Genomic DNA, 17,840 nt, shown 5'->3' on the forward strand with positions numbered 1-17,840 from the left:
ATGCTGGTCATGTTAGGGATGAGGGTGGTGGTGATGTCTGTAATGATAGTGATGATGCTGGTGGTCTTAGTGCTGATGCTGGTGATGTTAACGATTTTTGGTGCTGATGTTGGTCATGTTAGGGATGAGGGTGGTGGTGATGCTGCTGGTGATGTCAGTGACTGTGATGATGATGACAGGTAGTGTGTACTGTTGGCAATAGTAGTGACAATGGGTGATGGTGAACTAGCAAGATGGCGGTGACATAGAAAACATCAGAGTTCAGATTTTTCGGTACTTCATAGAATCAGATTTTTATAAGTGGGATGAAAAGGTGAACCCAGGACCTGCTGTGGGACTGGGAGATTCAGTCACTAATGTGTTTGTTGCCGAAGTACAAGGACCTAAGTTACATCCTCTGGAGCCCACGTGAAAATGCCAGGTACAGCAGCACAGATCTGTAACTTCAGACCTGGGAAGGCAGAGATCAGAGGATGCCTGGCCAGACCAGTGGAGCTCCGCATCAGTGAGAGACCCGGTCTCAAAGAGCAAGGCTGAGAGGAATTGAAAAATACATCCACCATTGCTAGCTGACCTGTACATGCATACACATATATGCACATGTACAAACACACACAATACATAAATGTGTGCACACTCGCACATGCACGTACATGCACACACACATATATGTGCACACACACACAAATTATCATTTTAGCCTTCAGCAAATGGCTTTTAAATCACTTTTTTCTTGCTACATTTGTAAAAAATTTAGCAATTCTGAAAAAGATCTAATTTTGCTCTGACGTATTCTCCTCTCTTTATCCCATCCTCTCCTAACATCTAACAGATTTGGCTTGTTTTACGACATCCACTGCATGGTTGTGGAGTTCCAATAAGCACCCCAGACACAGTGTGGGACTCTGGGGCGGAGCCTTGTTCCAGAGAGGACACTGTGGATCTTCTGCTTGCTCTATAGCTTGTGGGTGGTTACCTGGTACGGTACCCACTTTTCAGCGATTACATACCGGTGCCCTCATCTTACGGAAAACCGCACACTGAAGTTTAATTAGATGTACTTAGTGAATTCGTTTGCTGCTGATATGGTTGGTACCAACTGGGGTCTGAACACTCACTGATGTGCACCATAGTAAGAAGTCTGTTGCAATGTAGATTAAGCTGAGAGTGATGTCAATACTCAGATACCAGGGAAGGTCAAGACCAAGTGGGCACCCAGGATATTTGAAGTAAACTTGTGGTGCACTGGGGTTCTCATGGAACCAAAGTTTCATGGCGTGTCTTTTCCTTGGGAATTGACTGGTTTGTATATGACGTTTCTTAAGAAGGCTGGCCAGTGGCTCAGTGACGGAAGGTGGTGTGGAATGGCACATTGTACCTGCCCTCTGATGATGTGCAACACCGAAGTCCTTCTATGCAGCTAGACAATGTGTGTGCTCATGTCCTTGGCACCAGGCACAACCCCCGACTGTCTGGAAAGTCGACTAACCGAGAGCCATGCCAGAATTTGGGCGGCGCATTTAAATGCTAGTTCCGATGATCCATCTCTGTTGCCAGCCTCTGTCAAGAGCTACATTTTAATTCTCATCTCTCACTCTATTTTTACTGCTTCCTCTTCCGGGGATTGATCTGTTGCTGTCATATGCTGTTGACAGAGCCTTTTGAAGATGCCCTCAAAAACCAGCCCCTGGGCCCTGTGTTGAGCAAAGCCGCGTCTGTGGAGTGCATCAGCCCCGTCACACCCAGAGCCCCGGATGCCAAGATGCTGGAGGAACTTAATGCGGAGCCCTGGTACCAAGGAGAGATGAGCAGGAAAGAGGCGGAGGCTCTGCTACAGGAAGATGGAGACTTCCTAGTCAGGAAGAGTACCACTAACCCCGGCTCCTTTGTGCTCACGGGCATGCATAATGGCCAGGCCAAGCACCTGCTGCTGGTGGACCCAGAAGGCACGGTAGGCACGGGCAGGCACCTTCCAATTAGCTCATAGCTACCTTCAACCATTTCTATTTACCAGGCCTTGCATGGGGCCACGTCCACACTGCCTCCTCTGTTTACGGTACCTGTCAGGGACGGAAGACTAAGGCAACAAGTGTTCGTTACAAAACTTGTTGAGTTAGAAAACTTGGAACATTATTGTAGTCCAAGCTTTGGTCTTCACGTCTTTTGAGGTAAAGAAATCTAGCCTGGAGTAATAGCTCAGTGCTTAAGAGTACTGAGTTTGTTTGCCCAGCATTCAAGTTCGGTGGCTCATAACCTCCTCTAGCACCTGCTTCAGGGAAGTCAGTGCTCTCTTCCGGCCTCCACAGGCACCTCTGCTCATGCACATGTGTACATACACACATAATCAAAAGTTTAAAGATAAACGTCTTGTTAAAAGATCTTGGAACGGGAGCGATGGAGCCGGCTCAATGGGCTTCCATCCTGTTGCATGCTATGATCAGCTGGAGGGAGGTTTGTTTTGGCCTACAGTGAGAGAGCGGGGAGGAGGGAGGGAGGAAGGGAGGGGAGGAGAGAGAGAAAGAGAGAGGAAGGGAGGAAGGGAGGGAGGGAGAAAGGCAGGGGAAGCGGGGAAGGGAGGGAGGGAAGGAAGGGAGGGAGGGGAGGAGAGAGAGAGGGAGACTACAATGTTGGGGGTGGCATGGTGGTAGGAGTGTGAAGCTGGCTGGTCACACTTTGTAGACATATCGGGGGGATGAGCTGGAGGTGGGATGAGGCTATACACTCACAACAGCCCACTTCCTCAGCATTGTACTAACTCAGAAAGGATGCACTGTCCAATGGTTCCTCAAACAGCATCACTAAATATTCAAATACATAAGCCCATGGAGGAGTTTTTTTTTTCACTCAAATCCCTACACCATTACAGACACAGAGACTAGAGTTTGAATCTCTAGAATCCACATAAAAGCCAGGCATGTTAGGGTCTGTGATCCTAATGCCCTCACAGTGAGATGGGAGAACATCTTAGTCAGGGTTTCTATTGCCTTGATGAAACGCCATGGCCAAAATCAGCTTGGGGAGAAAAGGATTTATTGGACTTGGTCTTCCAAATCACTGTTCATCATCGAAGGAAGCCGGGGTAGGAGCTCACACAGGGTAGGAACCTGGAGGCAGGAACTGTCGCAGAGGCCATGGAGGGGTGCTGCTTATTGGTTTCTTTCTTATAGAATCCAGAACCACCAGTCTAAAGACGGCCCCACCCACAATCGACTGGGCCCTCCCCCATCAATCAGTAATTAAGAAAATTACCTAACAGATTTGCCTACAGCCTGTTATTATGGAAGCCTGTTCTTAATTGAGGCTCCCTCCTGTCAGATGACATTAGCTCATGTCAAGCTAACATTCCACTGTATAGCACAGAGGCAGAGAGCAGACACTCCCCTGGCACTAGTTTGATGAGACCTCAACAAGCATCTCAGACAAGGTGGAAGATGAGGACCGTGACACTCGGGGTTGTCCTCTGACTTCTGCATGTGCATGGTGGCATGTTCATGTCTAATCTCTCTCTCTCCCTTTCTCTGTGTGTGTGTGTGAGAGACAGAGACAGAGATAGAGAGACAGAGATAGAGTGTATGTGAGAGAGAGAATAAAGAAACAGGGAAGCATTGGCTTACTGTATGGAGACTTAAAAAGTCATTCTTGTTTAATATCCCGTGGAAAAGGTCCTCCATCTGGAACTGAAACCTAAAGAACAAAACGACAAAGATGACCATGAAGCAAAGATATAGAAAAGAGCGTGTGTGCACTTCTGGGGACTGGAGAGATGGCTTGGTGGCTAAGAGTGTTTGCTGCTCTTACAAAGGGCATGAGTTCAGTTCCTAGTACTCACAGCAGATGTCTCATAACTGCCAGTAACTCTAGTTTCAGGGGATCTTGCATCCTCTCTTGTCCCCAAAGGTACTGCACACATGAGTGTAGACACACACACAAACACACATGCACACTATAGCAATAGCAACAACCTTTTCCTTTCCTAAAGTAGTCACAGTGACCACAGAAGTTGTCTGCTGGATTTTCAATATTTACCCCAAATGATTCCTAAGCTGGAATCTCTAGGCTTTCCTACAGGTTATAAAGAAGGCAGCTCTCTATCAATTAGCCCTGCGTCTTGCAGGTCACCGAGGCACAGCCTCCAGACACCAAGTTGACAGTACAATTCTGTCTGAGTAATACTGTGGGTTTGTCTGGCTTGTCTACCTGCCAATCCATAAGAGTACTGGACTTCACCCTGGGCAGAGTCCAATAATTGCCAAGTTCAGTAAGTGCAGTTTAATCAACCACTGGGCAAATGCCAGGATTGTTGCTTTAAAACCTCTCATCCAGTGGGAACAAAAAGGTTAGAATTACTTAGCAGAATTAGGTCTGTAATGGATGGGCAGGAAGGGAACCGGAGTATGTGGTTGAACTGCATGTCTGGGGCACAGAGGAGGGCAGGGGTCATCCAGTGTGACTCAGTGAACTGAGATGCCCACACACTTGATGCTTTCTTTCTATGGGGCAGCCACGATCCTAAGCATGGAACACAGCAAAGGTGACGACTTCTTTTCTGTTCATCTTTTGGGAAGTTCTTTTCTTTTTAAAAAAAGGAAAGAGGAAAGGAAAAAGAAAACACTGTTAAAGAAGGGTCTCTTGTTTGCCTCTGTGAAACACCGAGCTAGCTGGCCTATGGGCTTTCAGATATTTTCCTTCCTCCTCCTCCCTCTTGCCTTAACAGCACTGGTAATCCAGGTGTGTGAGGCATGCTTGGCTTCACACAGGATCCGGGGATTCAAGCTCGGGTCCTCAGGCTGGCACGGCAAGCCCTTCATCAATCGAGCCATTCCTCCAGCTCCAAAGGCGTGTTTGAGATGGGCTCGTTTCCTGTATTGATTATCCAGTATCTGCTGTGCGTGTTCTCTGAGAGCTGGTGCTGTGGCTCTGTGGAAGAGGAGCCTGTGCTCTCACACACCCGGGCATCCTGTGCTCTGCACAGGGGACAGTTCTATGGGACAGGTAGCAGGGGAGGGAGATTTGGGGTCAGGAGAAACCTGTATGTTTACTGTATCATACTGTATTGATGTTTGTTTGTGCCCAGCAGCCTGACTGGCAATCTTTCCTGCTCTTTCTTTATAGTGCCCGTCTACCTTTGCTGATCTGTGGGGTAATGTCAGAGGGACATTTGTCATCTGGCTCTCACTTTAAGTACTTGTCACTAACAGATGAGCTGGCATCTCTTATAAGTCTGACGCTCTTAACCTGCCTGTGGTCGACTCAGACGTTCTTACTGGGCCGGGGTTTGTGTGTGTGTGTGTGTGTGTGTGTGTGTGTGTGTGTGTGTGTGTGTGTGTGTGTGTGTTTTCAGCCACAAAATTTGCAAATCCATTCTTCTACCTGTTTTTTCCTAATCGATCAATTTGTTCTGTGGTGTTTCTCATCAAACAGAAGTGTCTTGCTTCAGAGTGATTCACCTGGATCCATCTTTTTATAAGTACAATTTTCATAAATACTATACTAATACAATAAAATATATTAGTAACATTTATTCTTATTGCATTTATTTATTATGTGTGCTTATGTCCCTTGGTGGTTAGCAGTGTTAAAATGGCTTATCTGGTCTTGATTTAACTTTGGTGGGTGGTATATATATCAAGAAAAATAATCTATTTCTTTTAGATTTTCCAGTTTGTATAGGTTTTTCAGGTATATCCTTACGATTTCAGAATCCCCTCAGTGTTGTTATATCTGCCCCTTTGCCTCTAATATGGTTTAATTTGGTTTTCTTCCATTTCCTTTTAGTTAATTTGGCCAAGGGTTTGTTAATTTTACTGATTTTCTTAAAGAACCAACTCTTGGTTTCATTGATTACTTGAATTGTTCTTTTGTTGATTTTCGCCCTGGGTTTATTATTTATTGACATCAACTCCTTTTGTGCATCCTCTCTTTCTTTTGCTCTAGGCTGTTTAGGTGTGCTGATAAGTCACTAAAATGAGATCTCTCTGGGTTTGGTTTCGTTTTTTTTTTTTTTTTTTTTTTTTTTTGGTAGGCACTTAGTGCTGTAACCTTGTGTCTTAGAACCACCTTCATTGTGTCCACAGATCTGATATGCTGTCTTTTTATTTTCATTCAGTAGTGAGTTTGCAAAGTTTCTGTTGTTGATGACACCCATCTTTAAGCCATGGTGGTTTGATAGGATAAAGGGTGTTATTTGAGTTTTCTTGTATCTGTTCGGACTTGCTTTGTGTCAGAGCATGTGGTCAGTTTTGGAGAACGTTCCAGGAGGTAATGAGAAGGAGGTGTACTCTCTGACTCCGGGTGAAATGTTCTGTAGACATGTTACATCCATTTTAAAAGACATCATTTAACTCTAGAGATTCTCTGTTTTAGTTTTTGTCAGGATGACCTGCCTATTGGCAAGAGGTAGGTATTGAAGTCTCCCACAATCACCTCTCAGGTTCAATATGTGATTTTAACTGTAGCCGTTAAAGTACTGTAGCCATTTCTTTTATGAACTTGGGTGCCCTTGAATTTGGTGCACACATGTTTAGAATTGCAATCTTTTCTTGGTGGGTCTTTCCTTTGATGAGTATATAGTCTCCCCTGTCTCTTTAGATTAGTTTTGGTTTGAAATCTACTCTGTCAGATATTGAACACGGTTGCACCAGCTTGTGTCTTCAGTCTGTTTACTTGAAACATCTGTTTGTAACCTTTTACTTCCTTGGTGTTAAGGTGTACAGCAGAGGGATAGATCCTGTTTTCATAACTAATATGTTACTCTGTGTCTTTTTATTGGGATATTGAGACCATTGATAATGAGTTTTCATTGAGCAGTGTACACTGATTCCTGTTGTTTTGTGGTGGTGGTGTGGGTCCACCCCCTTTCGATTAGCTGATCTGATTATTTGTTCTTTGGGTTATCTTGGGTGTGGTTGAAGTTTTTATATAGAGCTGAATTTGCAGAGAGCTACTACTTAAATTTGATTTATCATAGACTCTCTTTTTTCTCCATCTATTGTGGTGGAAAGTTTTGCTGGGTATAGTAACCTGGGCTGGCATCTGTGCTTCCTTAGAGTCTGCAGTACATTTATCCAGGCCATTCTGGCTTTAGAATCTCCATTGAAAAGTCAGGTGCTGTTCTTATAGGTCTGCCTTTATACTTTATTGGTCTTTTTCCTTCTCATATTTTAACATTCTTCCTTTGTTCTATATGTTTAAAGTGTTGATTAATGCGTGCCATGGCGAATTTGTTTTCTGTCTAGTATATTTGGTGTTCTTGTACCTTCATAGGCACTGAAGTGGCTATTCAATAGGCACTGGGTGGATGCTTGATCCAGCATGACTTTAGATCATTAACTGAGAGATCATGAATTTGGGGAGCAGGTAGGGAGTTTCTGCAAACATCAGGGCTAGCAGAGTATCAATCTAAGAGAGGCTGGAAGGAAAGTCAGTTCAACCTGATTTAGTTGGCTGGTGCTGGTTCAGACTTTTAGACCATGACCCGGAAGAGTTTATTTCAGCCACATTTAAGCATAGCACGACTTCAGAAAAAAAGAGTTTCCTGATCACAATCAACTCAGTCATACATGCACAGCAGCTTTGTTTCCACTAAAACACTTTATAAAGCTCATATAGTCTCTGCCTTAAAGAGGGTTCTGTTGACTCAGAAACACCCGTAGAGGATTGGCCTGACCCTAAGATAGCACTGAAGTTACCAGAGCTGATGTAAAGGACAAGTAAATGGGGGCATAAGGATGGGTTCTATAGATGAGAAGCAATGCTCAAGATATAGAGGGGTGAGTCTAGGATAAATAAATCCAATCCTTTATGGGGTTAGGAAGAGGCTTGGTCTTACAGGTAGCAAAGATCACCAGGTTATGAAGTACATCTATTCCTAGCTCCCTGAGTGGAAACCAGGTAAATATGTCCTTCCTTTGGTTTTCATAGTGCTTATCCCTAAGGATGAGGATCTCGTGTGCTCTACAGGTGTGTGAGTGTGCATCTGTGACGCTGCTAATGTTGAACTATAGTGACTGTTTACAGGTGTAGATCCACAAAGAAGACTACCTAAGTAGAAGCATCCCAGAGCCCTCCCCCGACCCCCACCCCACAGGCCTTGCACCAATTCAGTTGTGATTATCAAAAAGAAAGTAGCAGAAAACGCTCTTCAAGAATTCCGTGAGGATATAAATGTTTCGCTTGAAGATTGGTATTTAAGACATGGAATGTTTAAAAAAAAAAAGTCTAGCTGAGTATGTATGTCATCACGTAGAACAAAGATGATTAAATGTTTTTGCTAAGTCTTCATACACAAAAAGAATTATCTTGAAAGACATGTTCTGTATCTTTGACACCCACGGGCAAGAGCAGAGAATAGTGAATTAATGCACACACCCTTGTGCCCAGCTCTCTTTATCTACTCACATAAAATCAAGAATTTCCTTCCTAGGGAATAGGGTTGCCCACAGTAAGCAGGTCTGCCCACATCAGTTATCGTAATCAAGACATGCCCACAGGCTAGCTTGATCTAGATAACATCCCATTGAAACTCTTGTCCTAGGTGATTGTAGAGTATGTCAGGTTAGCAATTTAAACCAACCATCATACCTTATTAACAACATTTTATTACATTTTCTCAAGCCTCCATCAAGGTGTGCAGGAACCAAGGAAGTAGGGTGGTGATCCGTGCTGTCATATAAGTTGTAATTCTGGAGTGAAATTTGCAGGACCATCAAGAATGCTTGTTAACTCCTACCCACTGAAGACTACTCTTCGGAGGAGGGGGGCTTTTAGCTGGATCTGATTATCCAATTTAATTGATCCTACAGAGGATAGCTTTAACTGCAAAGGAGATGGAAATGAAAGACTTAATTAAAAATGTAAAGTTGCCTCCTTGCTGCGAGGACACTGAAATAGACGCTGAACACGTTCTCTTCAATATTTATTCTTCTGATTTTCATGGTAATTGGCTGGTCCCTGACTATAAAGGGGGAAGCTTGGCAAGCTAGATTACTCAGAGAAAGAAGGATGCAAAAAAAAAAAAAAAAAAAAAAAAAGCCTGAATCTAAATTTACTCCAGCGTCTAGCAGCCTCTGAGCTCCCTCACTGTGCACTGAGGTCACTGGGATGCCAAAGAGGAAGCCACCCAGGGCAGCTTGAGGAGCTTCCTATTTAGAAAAGGACTCTAAATAGTGTTGGGGAGAGCTGGTGACAGATCGTGGGAGAGGCCTCGGAGATGGCTCATTCTGACAGCTGGTGTATGTAAGCCTAAAATTATCCCCCACCCTTGAGTCATAGTTGATTCCTCCGTTTGGCCAAGCAGGGCCAGCGAGGCTGGGTGGGCACCATGTTTGCGTTGGAAGAATCCGCTAACACTTGAGTGTCCAGGTCCTCCGTAGGCTTGACTCATGTAGTCTTCAGCTGGTGTGGTTCCCAGAGCACACTAATACTTTTACTCACTAACCAGAAATAATGGCGGTTCTTTCACAGTCACGAGTCCTTCTGTCTCCACTTGTTCTCCGGCACCTGAGCATGTGCTCTCTCCCTCTGCAGGGACCCCAGATGGACCACCCTGTGCTCCAATAACATGGCTCCTTTCTCACCTTTATTCTGTATGGGTTTCTCAGGAAGGAAGAATAGGAAGGAATTAAGGGAAGGGAGAAGAAGTATTTTAAATATTTTGTAGTATATTCTTGTCTGACTCCTTGTCGTTTTGCGTATAAATACCATTAGTGGGCATCTCCACCATCAAGAACATTAAAAAAGAAACCTAGCATAAAGCTATAGGAATAAAGACTTCTCTGTCCCTCAGGTTTCTTCTGCTTTGGAACATGTCTTATCAACCTTGACAACTTTATCTCTCTCTGTGGCATATAAACATATGTTTATATACTCTGTAAACTTGTATATTTAATTTCTAAAAGAGTTTGTTAGCCCTTGAATTATTTTTTCACACATTTGTCTTAGTAGATGTAGTAAGTCTTCTTTGTTTTTGTCTTGCATGAATTGAATTTCTTTCTGTTTTCTGATTTGTCTTCTGAGTTGGACTTGGTCTGTTCTTTTTGTGCTGTGGTGTTTTAGGATATGCTTGTGGTGGAATCTAGAAATAGGATGCTGTTTAGGCTTCATGAGGTTAGTCTTCTTGATGTTATAGCTCAGTTTTCTCTTCCTTGTATTTATCTAAAACATCAAGGTAAGAAAGGGAAAGCGAAGAAGGAGTGGGAGAAGGAGAGAGGGAGGGAGAGAGGAGAAATGGAGAGTAGGGGAAGAGGGAAGAAGAGGAAGGGAAGAAAGGGAGAGGGAGGAAGGGGAAAAGAGGGAGAGACATGTGAAGGGGAGAGAGGGAGAAAAGGTTGAAAGGAAGAGGGAAAGGGGGAGGGGGAGAGGAAGGGGGAGGGGAAGGAAGAGAGTGTCTGATTGGTGAAGGAGAAGAAACCAACATTTCAATACCCCCCCAAAGTGCCTTTCCTGGGGTCACTGCTGTTTTCTGCAGACAGTTCATTTCATTTCTCCTGATGCTTGCTGTCGCCTCTGAAGGTATAAACAAAGAGGAATGTGTGGGGTACAGGAGTGTGTGTTCTGTGTCTACAGCCCAACTGCCCCCTGGGAACTAGCAATGGAAGGGACGCTAGATCTAGAAGAAAGGGGAGACTAGATCGAAGGAGGTCAGCAGAAGTCTCTATACAGACCAGGAACGGTCCCGAGGTTCTGGGTGGAGACCCCTCTGAGACAGTCCCTATCACATTGGGGAAGTCTGCACACTTCTGCTGCTATGAAGCTCAGGCTAGGAATGGCCCAGGCTAGGAGTGGCCTCTGTACTTGACTCTATCAATCACTGGGACGTGCCACCAAGCCACAAAGTAAGGCCATAAGAAGGCTGGGATCCCTCTGTCCCAGTACCATGTGTCCTGGCAGGAATATATCCCTTGCCAGCAGTATTAGGCATCTTTTTCCCAGTTTCTGGGCTTCCTACTGTCGAGAGATTTACCAACATTGACGTTAGGCAAGTTCCTGCCTGGGTATTCCTCTGGAGACCCAGTTCTGACGAGACTGTGTGCTATCCGCTCTGTGGGTGGCTGGGACCAGTCTCTCTGCCTGGCTCAATGGTTTTCTGGGCTAACACTAGGACTGTGTTTGGATCACTGTCCAGGAAGTCAGAGATGAAGGTACCACCCACTGTGATTGTACAAGTCTTTGTTGGCTCCAAACTGGCCTGTCAGGGAAGGTCCTGGGTGGGAGGGATCACTTAGCAGTCCTGTTTTGGGAAAATCTGTGGTGCTCCTGGAATCCCACAGGCTTTTCCCTATCAGCTTCTTTCTGGGTTGGCATCATGAGTTCTGAGTGACAGAGATGCTGTCCAGGAACAAAATCTTTCCAGGCCTCATGTTGAAGGAACATTCCTCCTGCAAACTTTCAACTTCCCTAAAGTTGTATGCTGCAACCACAAGGGGGCAGTAGATGCACAATTTCTACCTCATGGATGCTGAAGAGGTGCCTCGGCTGGGAGACATTTTAGACAGGTGGGCATCCTGCCTTGATGTTCTTCCCCAGGAGAGCTCACCTGCTGGGAGAGGCCATCTTCCTCCTCTCCAGCTTGACCCTGAGCTTGTGGAATTTCACAGAGGTGTAGGGATGGTTGTGTTTCCTGTGGGCCTCCCCTCTGTGCACGAATCTAATACTGTGATCATGGAGACAGATTTGGGGACACCTCGGGTATCGGTGTCTGCTTCCTACTGTTCACATAGCTGAAGGTTCCCTTCGATTCCTTCTGAGGCTGGTCAGATAACACCCAACCCCAGAGGCCTTGAAGAGACAGCACACCTTCTAAATTCTTCTGGGGGTACCAGAGGTAGGGTAAGGTCTGCAGTAGGGTTTGTGGGAGACAAGAAGAGCTGCCAAGTTATCCTCTTGGCATAAGAGACTGGTATTTTCCCCAGCCACATAGCTCCTGAGACAACCTTTTCAAGGTGGAGCTGCCTGTGACAGGGTCTTTCATGGTCAGTTGTGACTTCAGGAAAAAAAAAATCTGTACTAGGAATGCATAGGGTCTTCTTGCCACTGTCTCCCAGACAGAGCAGGGAAGCAACCATGTCCACAGCATGATAGGTGTTTGGGAGAACAGCAGGTGTGAGGTAGGAGACCACAGGCAGCCATGACCAGACCTTGACACGGGAGAACAGAGTGCTGGGGGGGCATTGGTTCAGAGGCAGCAGGATAGCATGAAGGAGTCCCAAAGGAAGGACCCTTCAGTCCCTAAGGACAATGGGAACTTCTGAGTCTTGCAGGATTTCAGTGTGGGGCACAAAGGCGAGCTCCAAACCACAACCTACCCTGCCATGGTCTACATGCCAGGCATCAGACGGCATTAGAGGAAAAGAGAGCTATAGTCCAAGGTTGCCCTTGGTCCAAAGACCAGGGAGCTGGACTTGCTCACAGCTGCAGTGAGAAGGAGAGAAATGGGAACTGTGAGGCCACAGGTCAGTTTAACCTCTTTCTGTCCCAGAAAGAGAGCTGCCAGAGCATGGCTGGGGGAGGGGATGGAGGTGGAGTGGGACGGGGGAGGGTGGGGGAAGGGTGGGAGGAGTAAGATAGTGGTGTTGGGGGTAGAGAACAGCCTGAGGAGAGAGGGGAAGCCTCTGGCCTACAATCTAACAAGAGATCTGGAAGTTAATTTGAATCTATGATGGGATGTATATGTATATATATATATATATTGTGCAAATGGTGAATCATTTTACAAATAAGGGATCTGAATTTCATTTCTCTGGGTTTTGATATCTGTAGTGGATCTTGGAACCAATTGTCTATAGACATGAAGAGACTACTGTACTTCTCCCTACCTGTCAGAGTGTGTGTGTGTGTGTGTGTGTGTGTGTGTGTGTGTGTGTATCTTTCTGTCTGTCTGTCTATCTCTCCCTCTCTCTCCTCCCTGCTTCCCCCAACATTAAATGCTAGTCTTTATCAGTACCTTCTTGACTTTTTAGCCCAATGAACCTTCCTCCCACCTCCCCGGTCTCTGAGTCAGAATCTCCTTGTGTTGAACAGAACTGAAGGTGTACAATATCTTATTTCTCCCAGTGCTCTGCCTTTCTTAGGCCTCATCATGGTTGCCTTGAGCCAGTCTCCTAATAGAAGCCTTCTGGAGGGCACTGTCCTGTCAGCCTTCTCTGTGAATCAACCATCATTTTCTCTTACCTAACAGCATTTCTTCTTATGTTATCTTTTGAGAGTTTCATAGCTTTCTGTTTAATACATCTGAGTCAATGTTTGAATAGATTCAAGGTCTTTATTTTTTTTCCCGTGCAGACGTCCAGTTGTTCCAGGTCCATCTGTTAAAAACACTTTTTTTTTCAGTATACTTCTCATCTTTATCTCTCATTAGAAGTCTGTAGTCATGATCGGATGGGTCTGTTTCTGGCTTCTTACTTTGATCCAGGTGCACGTGTCTGTCCTTCCACTAATACCCTAGAGTCTTGATTCCTGCTGTGAAGTTTCCCATATTTGTTCTTTCCTGTGTCCAGAGTGCCAACCATGGTAGCATGGAACCAACCCTGGTCTTTCCTTTTAGTATTTTGGTGGCTACTCTGGATCTTTTTCTTCTCCTAATAAACTTTAGGGAAAAAAATCATTAATAGCAACAAGTTAGTTTGATACGTTGTTTATACTTTGCTAAACTCATACCTAAATAGTTCATTGAATACCTAAGTATTTTTTTATGTTAGGTAACTGGCATTCTGTTTTAAATTTCAAATTTAATGCATCCGCTGCTAGTGTATAAGGAAGTGATTGACTTAACATTTCTATTTACTTATCATTATCAGGTGTTTGTGAGTGTACATGCATGTGTGTGTGTAAGAGGAAACACATGCACTAATGCGTGTGTGGAGGTCAGAGGACAGCTACATGAAGTTGGTTTTCTATTTGCATCTTCACACGGGTTCCAGGGTTTGAACTTAGGTCACCTTGTCTCACTGAACTGTCTCACTGGGCTACGATTGGCTTTTGCATATTAACTTCAGATCTTGGAAAGTTACTTTAATTGTGTATTTGATCAAGAAGAGTTTTCATTGTTGGTGTCTGCTCAGCTTCTTTCTCATAGTCATGCAGGGGTCTGTAAACAAAGGCAATTTCATTTTCCTTCCAGACCTGGATTTTATTGCATTTTCTGGTCTTTATTAGCTGGGACTTCCTTTTCTGTTGTCCTGCTGTGGCCAAGGAGAGAAGGACCGAGGTAGGCAGTGTCCACAGGGTAACTGAAAATCCAAAGACTGCCTCAGAGGAACAGGTAGGTGAGACAGACTGAACTGAGCAGCTGTTTTCAGTGACCAGGGTCTGTACAGAGATCACCTCTGAAGCATGGTGAGCCCTCAGGTCCAGGAAACCCGGTTCTCCCCTTGCCTTTCTGGACCAAATCAGACAGATGTTCCAGACTGCTCTACTGGAATGCAGTCTTTCTTTTCCACTCAACCTCTCTTTCATTTTATCCTCACAGATCCGGACAAAGGACAGGGTCTTTGACAGCATCAACCACCTCATCAATTACCACCTCGAGAGCAGCCTGCCCATTGTCTCTGCTGGGAGTGAGCTGTGTCTCCAGCAACCAGTGGAGAGGAAGCCCTGAGCTTGCCTGGTGCCCCATACCCCATACCTTATGCCAGGTCAGAAGGACCTGGGCTCTGCTGCGCTTAGCCTACGGGAACTGGGGCAACAGTCTGTGGGCCCATAACCTTCAAAAGCCCCGGCTCCCGGAAGGTTTCCTTCAAGTTCAAATTTCGTAAATATGACCACACGACTCAGATGCATATTAGAAATGTATATACCCACACATCCTGTACAAATGGCCCTGATATTTATATTTTTTAAGACTAAGAACGGTGTGAGACTAGTGCTCTATGCTGCACGCTTTTAGGGAGAGGCAAGTTTGGCTGTACTTGTTCTGGCAAAAAAAAAAAAATTAAATAACCTATTCTACTGGGAAATTTTGCTAGGAAGGTGTAACCAGCAGTTCTACATAAGAAACACAATTCAAGGAGAATGCAGGTGAGCTAGTGGCTCCAGGACAAACAGAATTGTGGTCGAATATTGCAGCATGCTATCCAAACACCCTCCCCTGTTGGTACAGTTTTGTGTGAGTGTTGGTTCCAGGCTGTAGCTCGGCTCATGGGTGGTGGTATCTCCTCCAGGATGGTGGTGCCTCCTCCAGCCCTGGCTTGCTGAGTGCTGCCTCCCGTGCCCCAGACTGATGCTGTGTGAAGGGGTTTTCCGCCACAGAATGACCCACTGAAGCCCTACTCCACGCAGGTGGTACTCTGCTTGTTTGGGTCATGTTTCAGCATGGGAGCCATCCTTCATCACCTTTGACTTCAATGTGTGTGTGTGTGTGTGTGTGTGTGTGTGTGTGTGTGTGTGTGTGTGTGTATTTGGGAAGATTCATTTGAGGCCAAACATGATACAGAGTAAGGCTTAAGATGTCTGATTGACAAGTGCTCCCTTGGTGTTCGTCAGCACACTGATGACGTGAATGTCCGGGAAGTAGGATGTGCATGTTCCTGGTCTGTATGTCCTTCAAGCCAGTGTGTCCATCACAGGCTACATGTGGAAAGAGGCCAGTGGAGTGGCCTCCCACCTACCTCCTGTATTCAGTAGAACACAAACCCATGTAAGAGCCTTGCAAGGCCTGTACCAGCTTCTGCCCAGAACTGAGCCGTGGACACACATACACACACACTGGCTGTTCTTCCCAGGTCTGTGTGTGCTCAGCTCTGTGCTCCAGACTTTAGAACTAGCTGGAGTGAGGAGTGGTGAGCCATCTTGTCTCCCCTCCATATTTTGTCAGTGGCCCCATGCAAAGGGACCAAGCCCACGGCCCTCTGTCCTTTCTCTCTACCATCTCAGAAGCTGTTGTTTCGTGGTAGGTGATACTCTGTGTTTCAAAGCTGGGTGTGTCTGTGACTTCTAAAAAGCATGTGGGCTTGATCACCCTGTGACTTCACAGACATGAGCAGATGATGTATTTGTTGGTACCTCCTCATAGGACTGCAACCTGGGTGTTGGTCCCCATGAGACCCCATGTAGTAGCACCCCTGTCCAGTATAACAGGACTCTGTACATTTTAGAGTTGTACAATGAAAATTTGGTTGTTTTTAAAGAGGAATTAAGTCTCTGTGTGTGTGTGTTTGTGTGTGTATTGTGTTGGGGTGGGTGGGCGGAGAGAGAAAGAGAGAGGAGATAAAGAGACAAGGAGAGGGAGAGAGGGAGAGGGAGAGGGAGAGAGAGAGAGAGAGAGAGAAGAGAGAGAGAGAGAGAGAGAGAGAGAGAGAGAGAGAGAGAGAGAGAGAGAGAGAGAGAGATGGCTCAGTGGTTAAGAGCACTGACTGCTTTTCCAGAGGACTTAAGTTCAATTCTCTGATCCCAGGGAATGTACCCTCTTCTGGCCTCCATAAACCAGGTAGGCACACAATACACACATACACTTGCAGCAAAATGCCCATACACATAAACATAAATAAATCATATTTTAAAGGATGGTAGCTTAAGGACTAAACATTGGGCTAAACAGGGTTTGGCATGGCTCTGATGGCGTGTGTGAGCCCCGCTTATGCCGCTCTGTAGTCAGTTGGGTGCTAATAGGCGAGGCTGGGTAGGGAAGATCCCGGGCTCGGTAGAAGAGCTCTTGACGGTGTTCGACCCCTTGAGTGCCCACCGGATGCACGCCCGTCTTCTAGCATCAGTTCTAAGGGTCCTGCTGCTTCCTGAGTAGTGTAGGGAAAGATGCCACATGGATGAAGCCCTGGGGATGAGCAGATACGCTGGTAGCCCCTAGTTCAGGCTTTTGCTTTTTGGTCACATCCATAAGCTTTGAGGTACCCCAAGAGTCTCCCTGTACTCTTGTCTGCCAAACGGCTGTGCCCTGGGCACACACATACAGGTCTTGCTGCTCCTGTGTGTGTGTGTGTGTGTGTGTGTGTGTATAGTACATATGAAAAAAAATATGAAATTACCCATTCTTGAGTGTCCCACCTGCACACTGCTAAGATGCTTATGTTCAAGTTATCGGTAAAGTGTTGCGGGTCATGAGCACCTCAGCTTTTGCTCTGCTTTGTACCCCTCTCCAGGGAAGTTTTTAAAAAGAAGAAGAAGAACACTCAGAAACGACTTCTCTGAACTCAGTGCTGAGTTTGAGGATAATAGGATTTATAGAAATCCATATTCCCCTTTTCAACTTTCATCCAAAATATGTAGTTATTATCCCAGATTAGAGGACGGGACTTGCACTTTAGGGAAGTCCTTTAGACACAGGGCAGTCTGCAGAGGCTGTACTTGACAGCCATGCTCTGGCCCGTGTTCCTGTTGAACGTGTCAAGAGTTCACAGGGGTCTATCATTTCTTTCTACAAACACAGTGTATGTGATGGGAAATTCCCTCAAACCTTACTTACACAAGGGGAAACTGAGGCTCACTTCAGGTCACATCGTCAGCTGACAGCAAAGCCATTCCGGCCACTCAGCATTTTCCGTGCCCAGGTGTGACCTGCTTGCGTTTTGAGGCCAGGGTTTGGAGGCAAACCCCAAAGACCCTCTTCCCTGAGCCCGAGCTCCTCTTTCCTTGGTTCCCTTGCCTGGGTAGGTCAGGGCTTCAGGCTATTGAAGGAGCAACTCCATACTGTGCAGAACATCACTCTATTGTGCATTCAGGGGCTTCGACTCCCAGAGCACAGTGGCTGAGTCTATGTCAGGCATGAAGGTGTGACGTGTGCTTGGATCCTGTGCTCCTTTTGATGGGCACCCCACTACTCCGCCCAAAACTCTGCATCTATTAGTGGTGCGTGATGGGGTTCAGCAGCCTTAAAACAGCCCCTGTCTGCTTTT

At 45.7% G+C, this 17,840-nt stretch overlaps 1 protein-coding gene across 1 annotated transcript in view; it reads left to right on the forward strand.

Annotated features, from left to right (window-relative positions):
• The window catches only part of SHC3 (SHC adaptor protein 3), a gene marked incomplete at both ends in the record, with an annotated part of 124,128 nt that extends 109,535 nt beyond the window's left edge, over positions 1-14,593 (forward strand). The window contains 2 exons of the mRNA XM_080920524.1: positions 1,656-1,951; positions 14,465-14,593. Of these exons, the coding sequence (XP_080776650.1) occupies positions 1,656-1,951; positions 14,465-14,593 (425 nt within the window). The remainder of the gene's footprint in view (positions 1-1,655; positions 1,952-14,464) is intronic.
• Between the last annotated feature and the right edge of the window lie 3,247 nt (positions 14,594-17,840).

This window comes from Micromys minutus, assembly GCF_963924665.1.
Source record: "Micromys minutus genome assembly, chromosome: 1".
Taxonomy (NCBI): domain Eukaryota; kingdom Metazoa; phylum Chordata; class Mammalia; order Rodentia; family Muridae; genus Micromys; species Micromys minutus.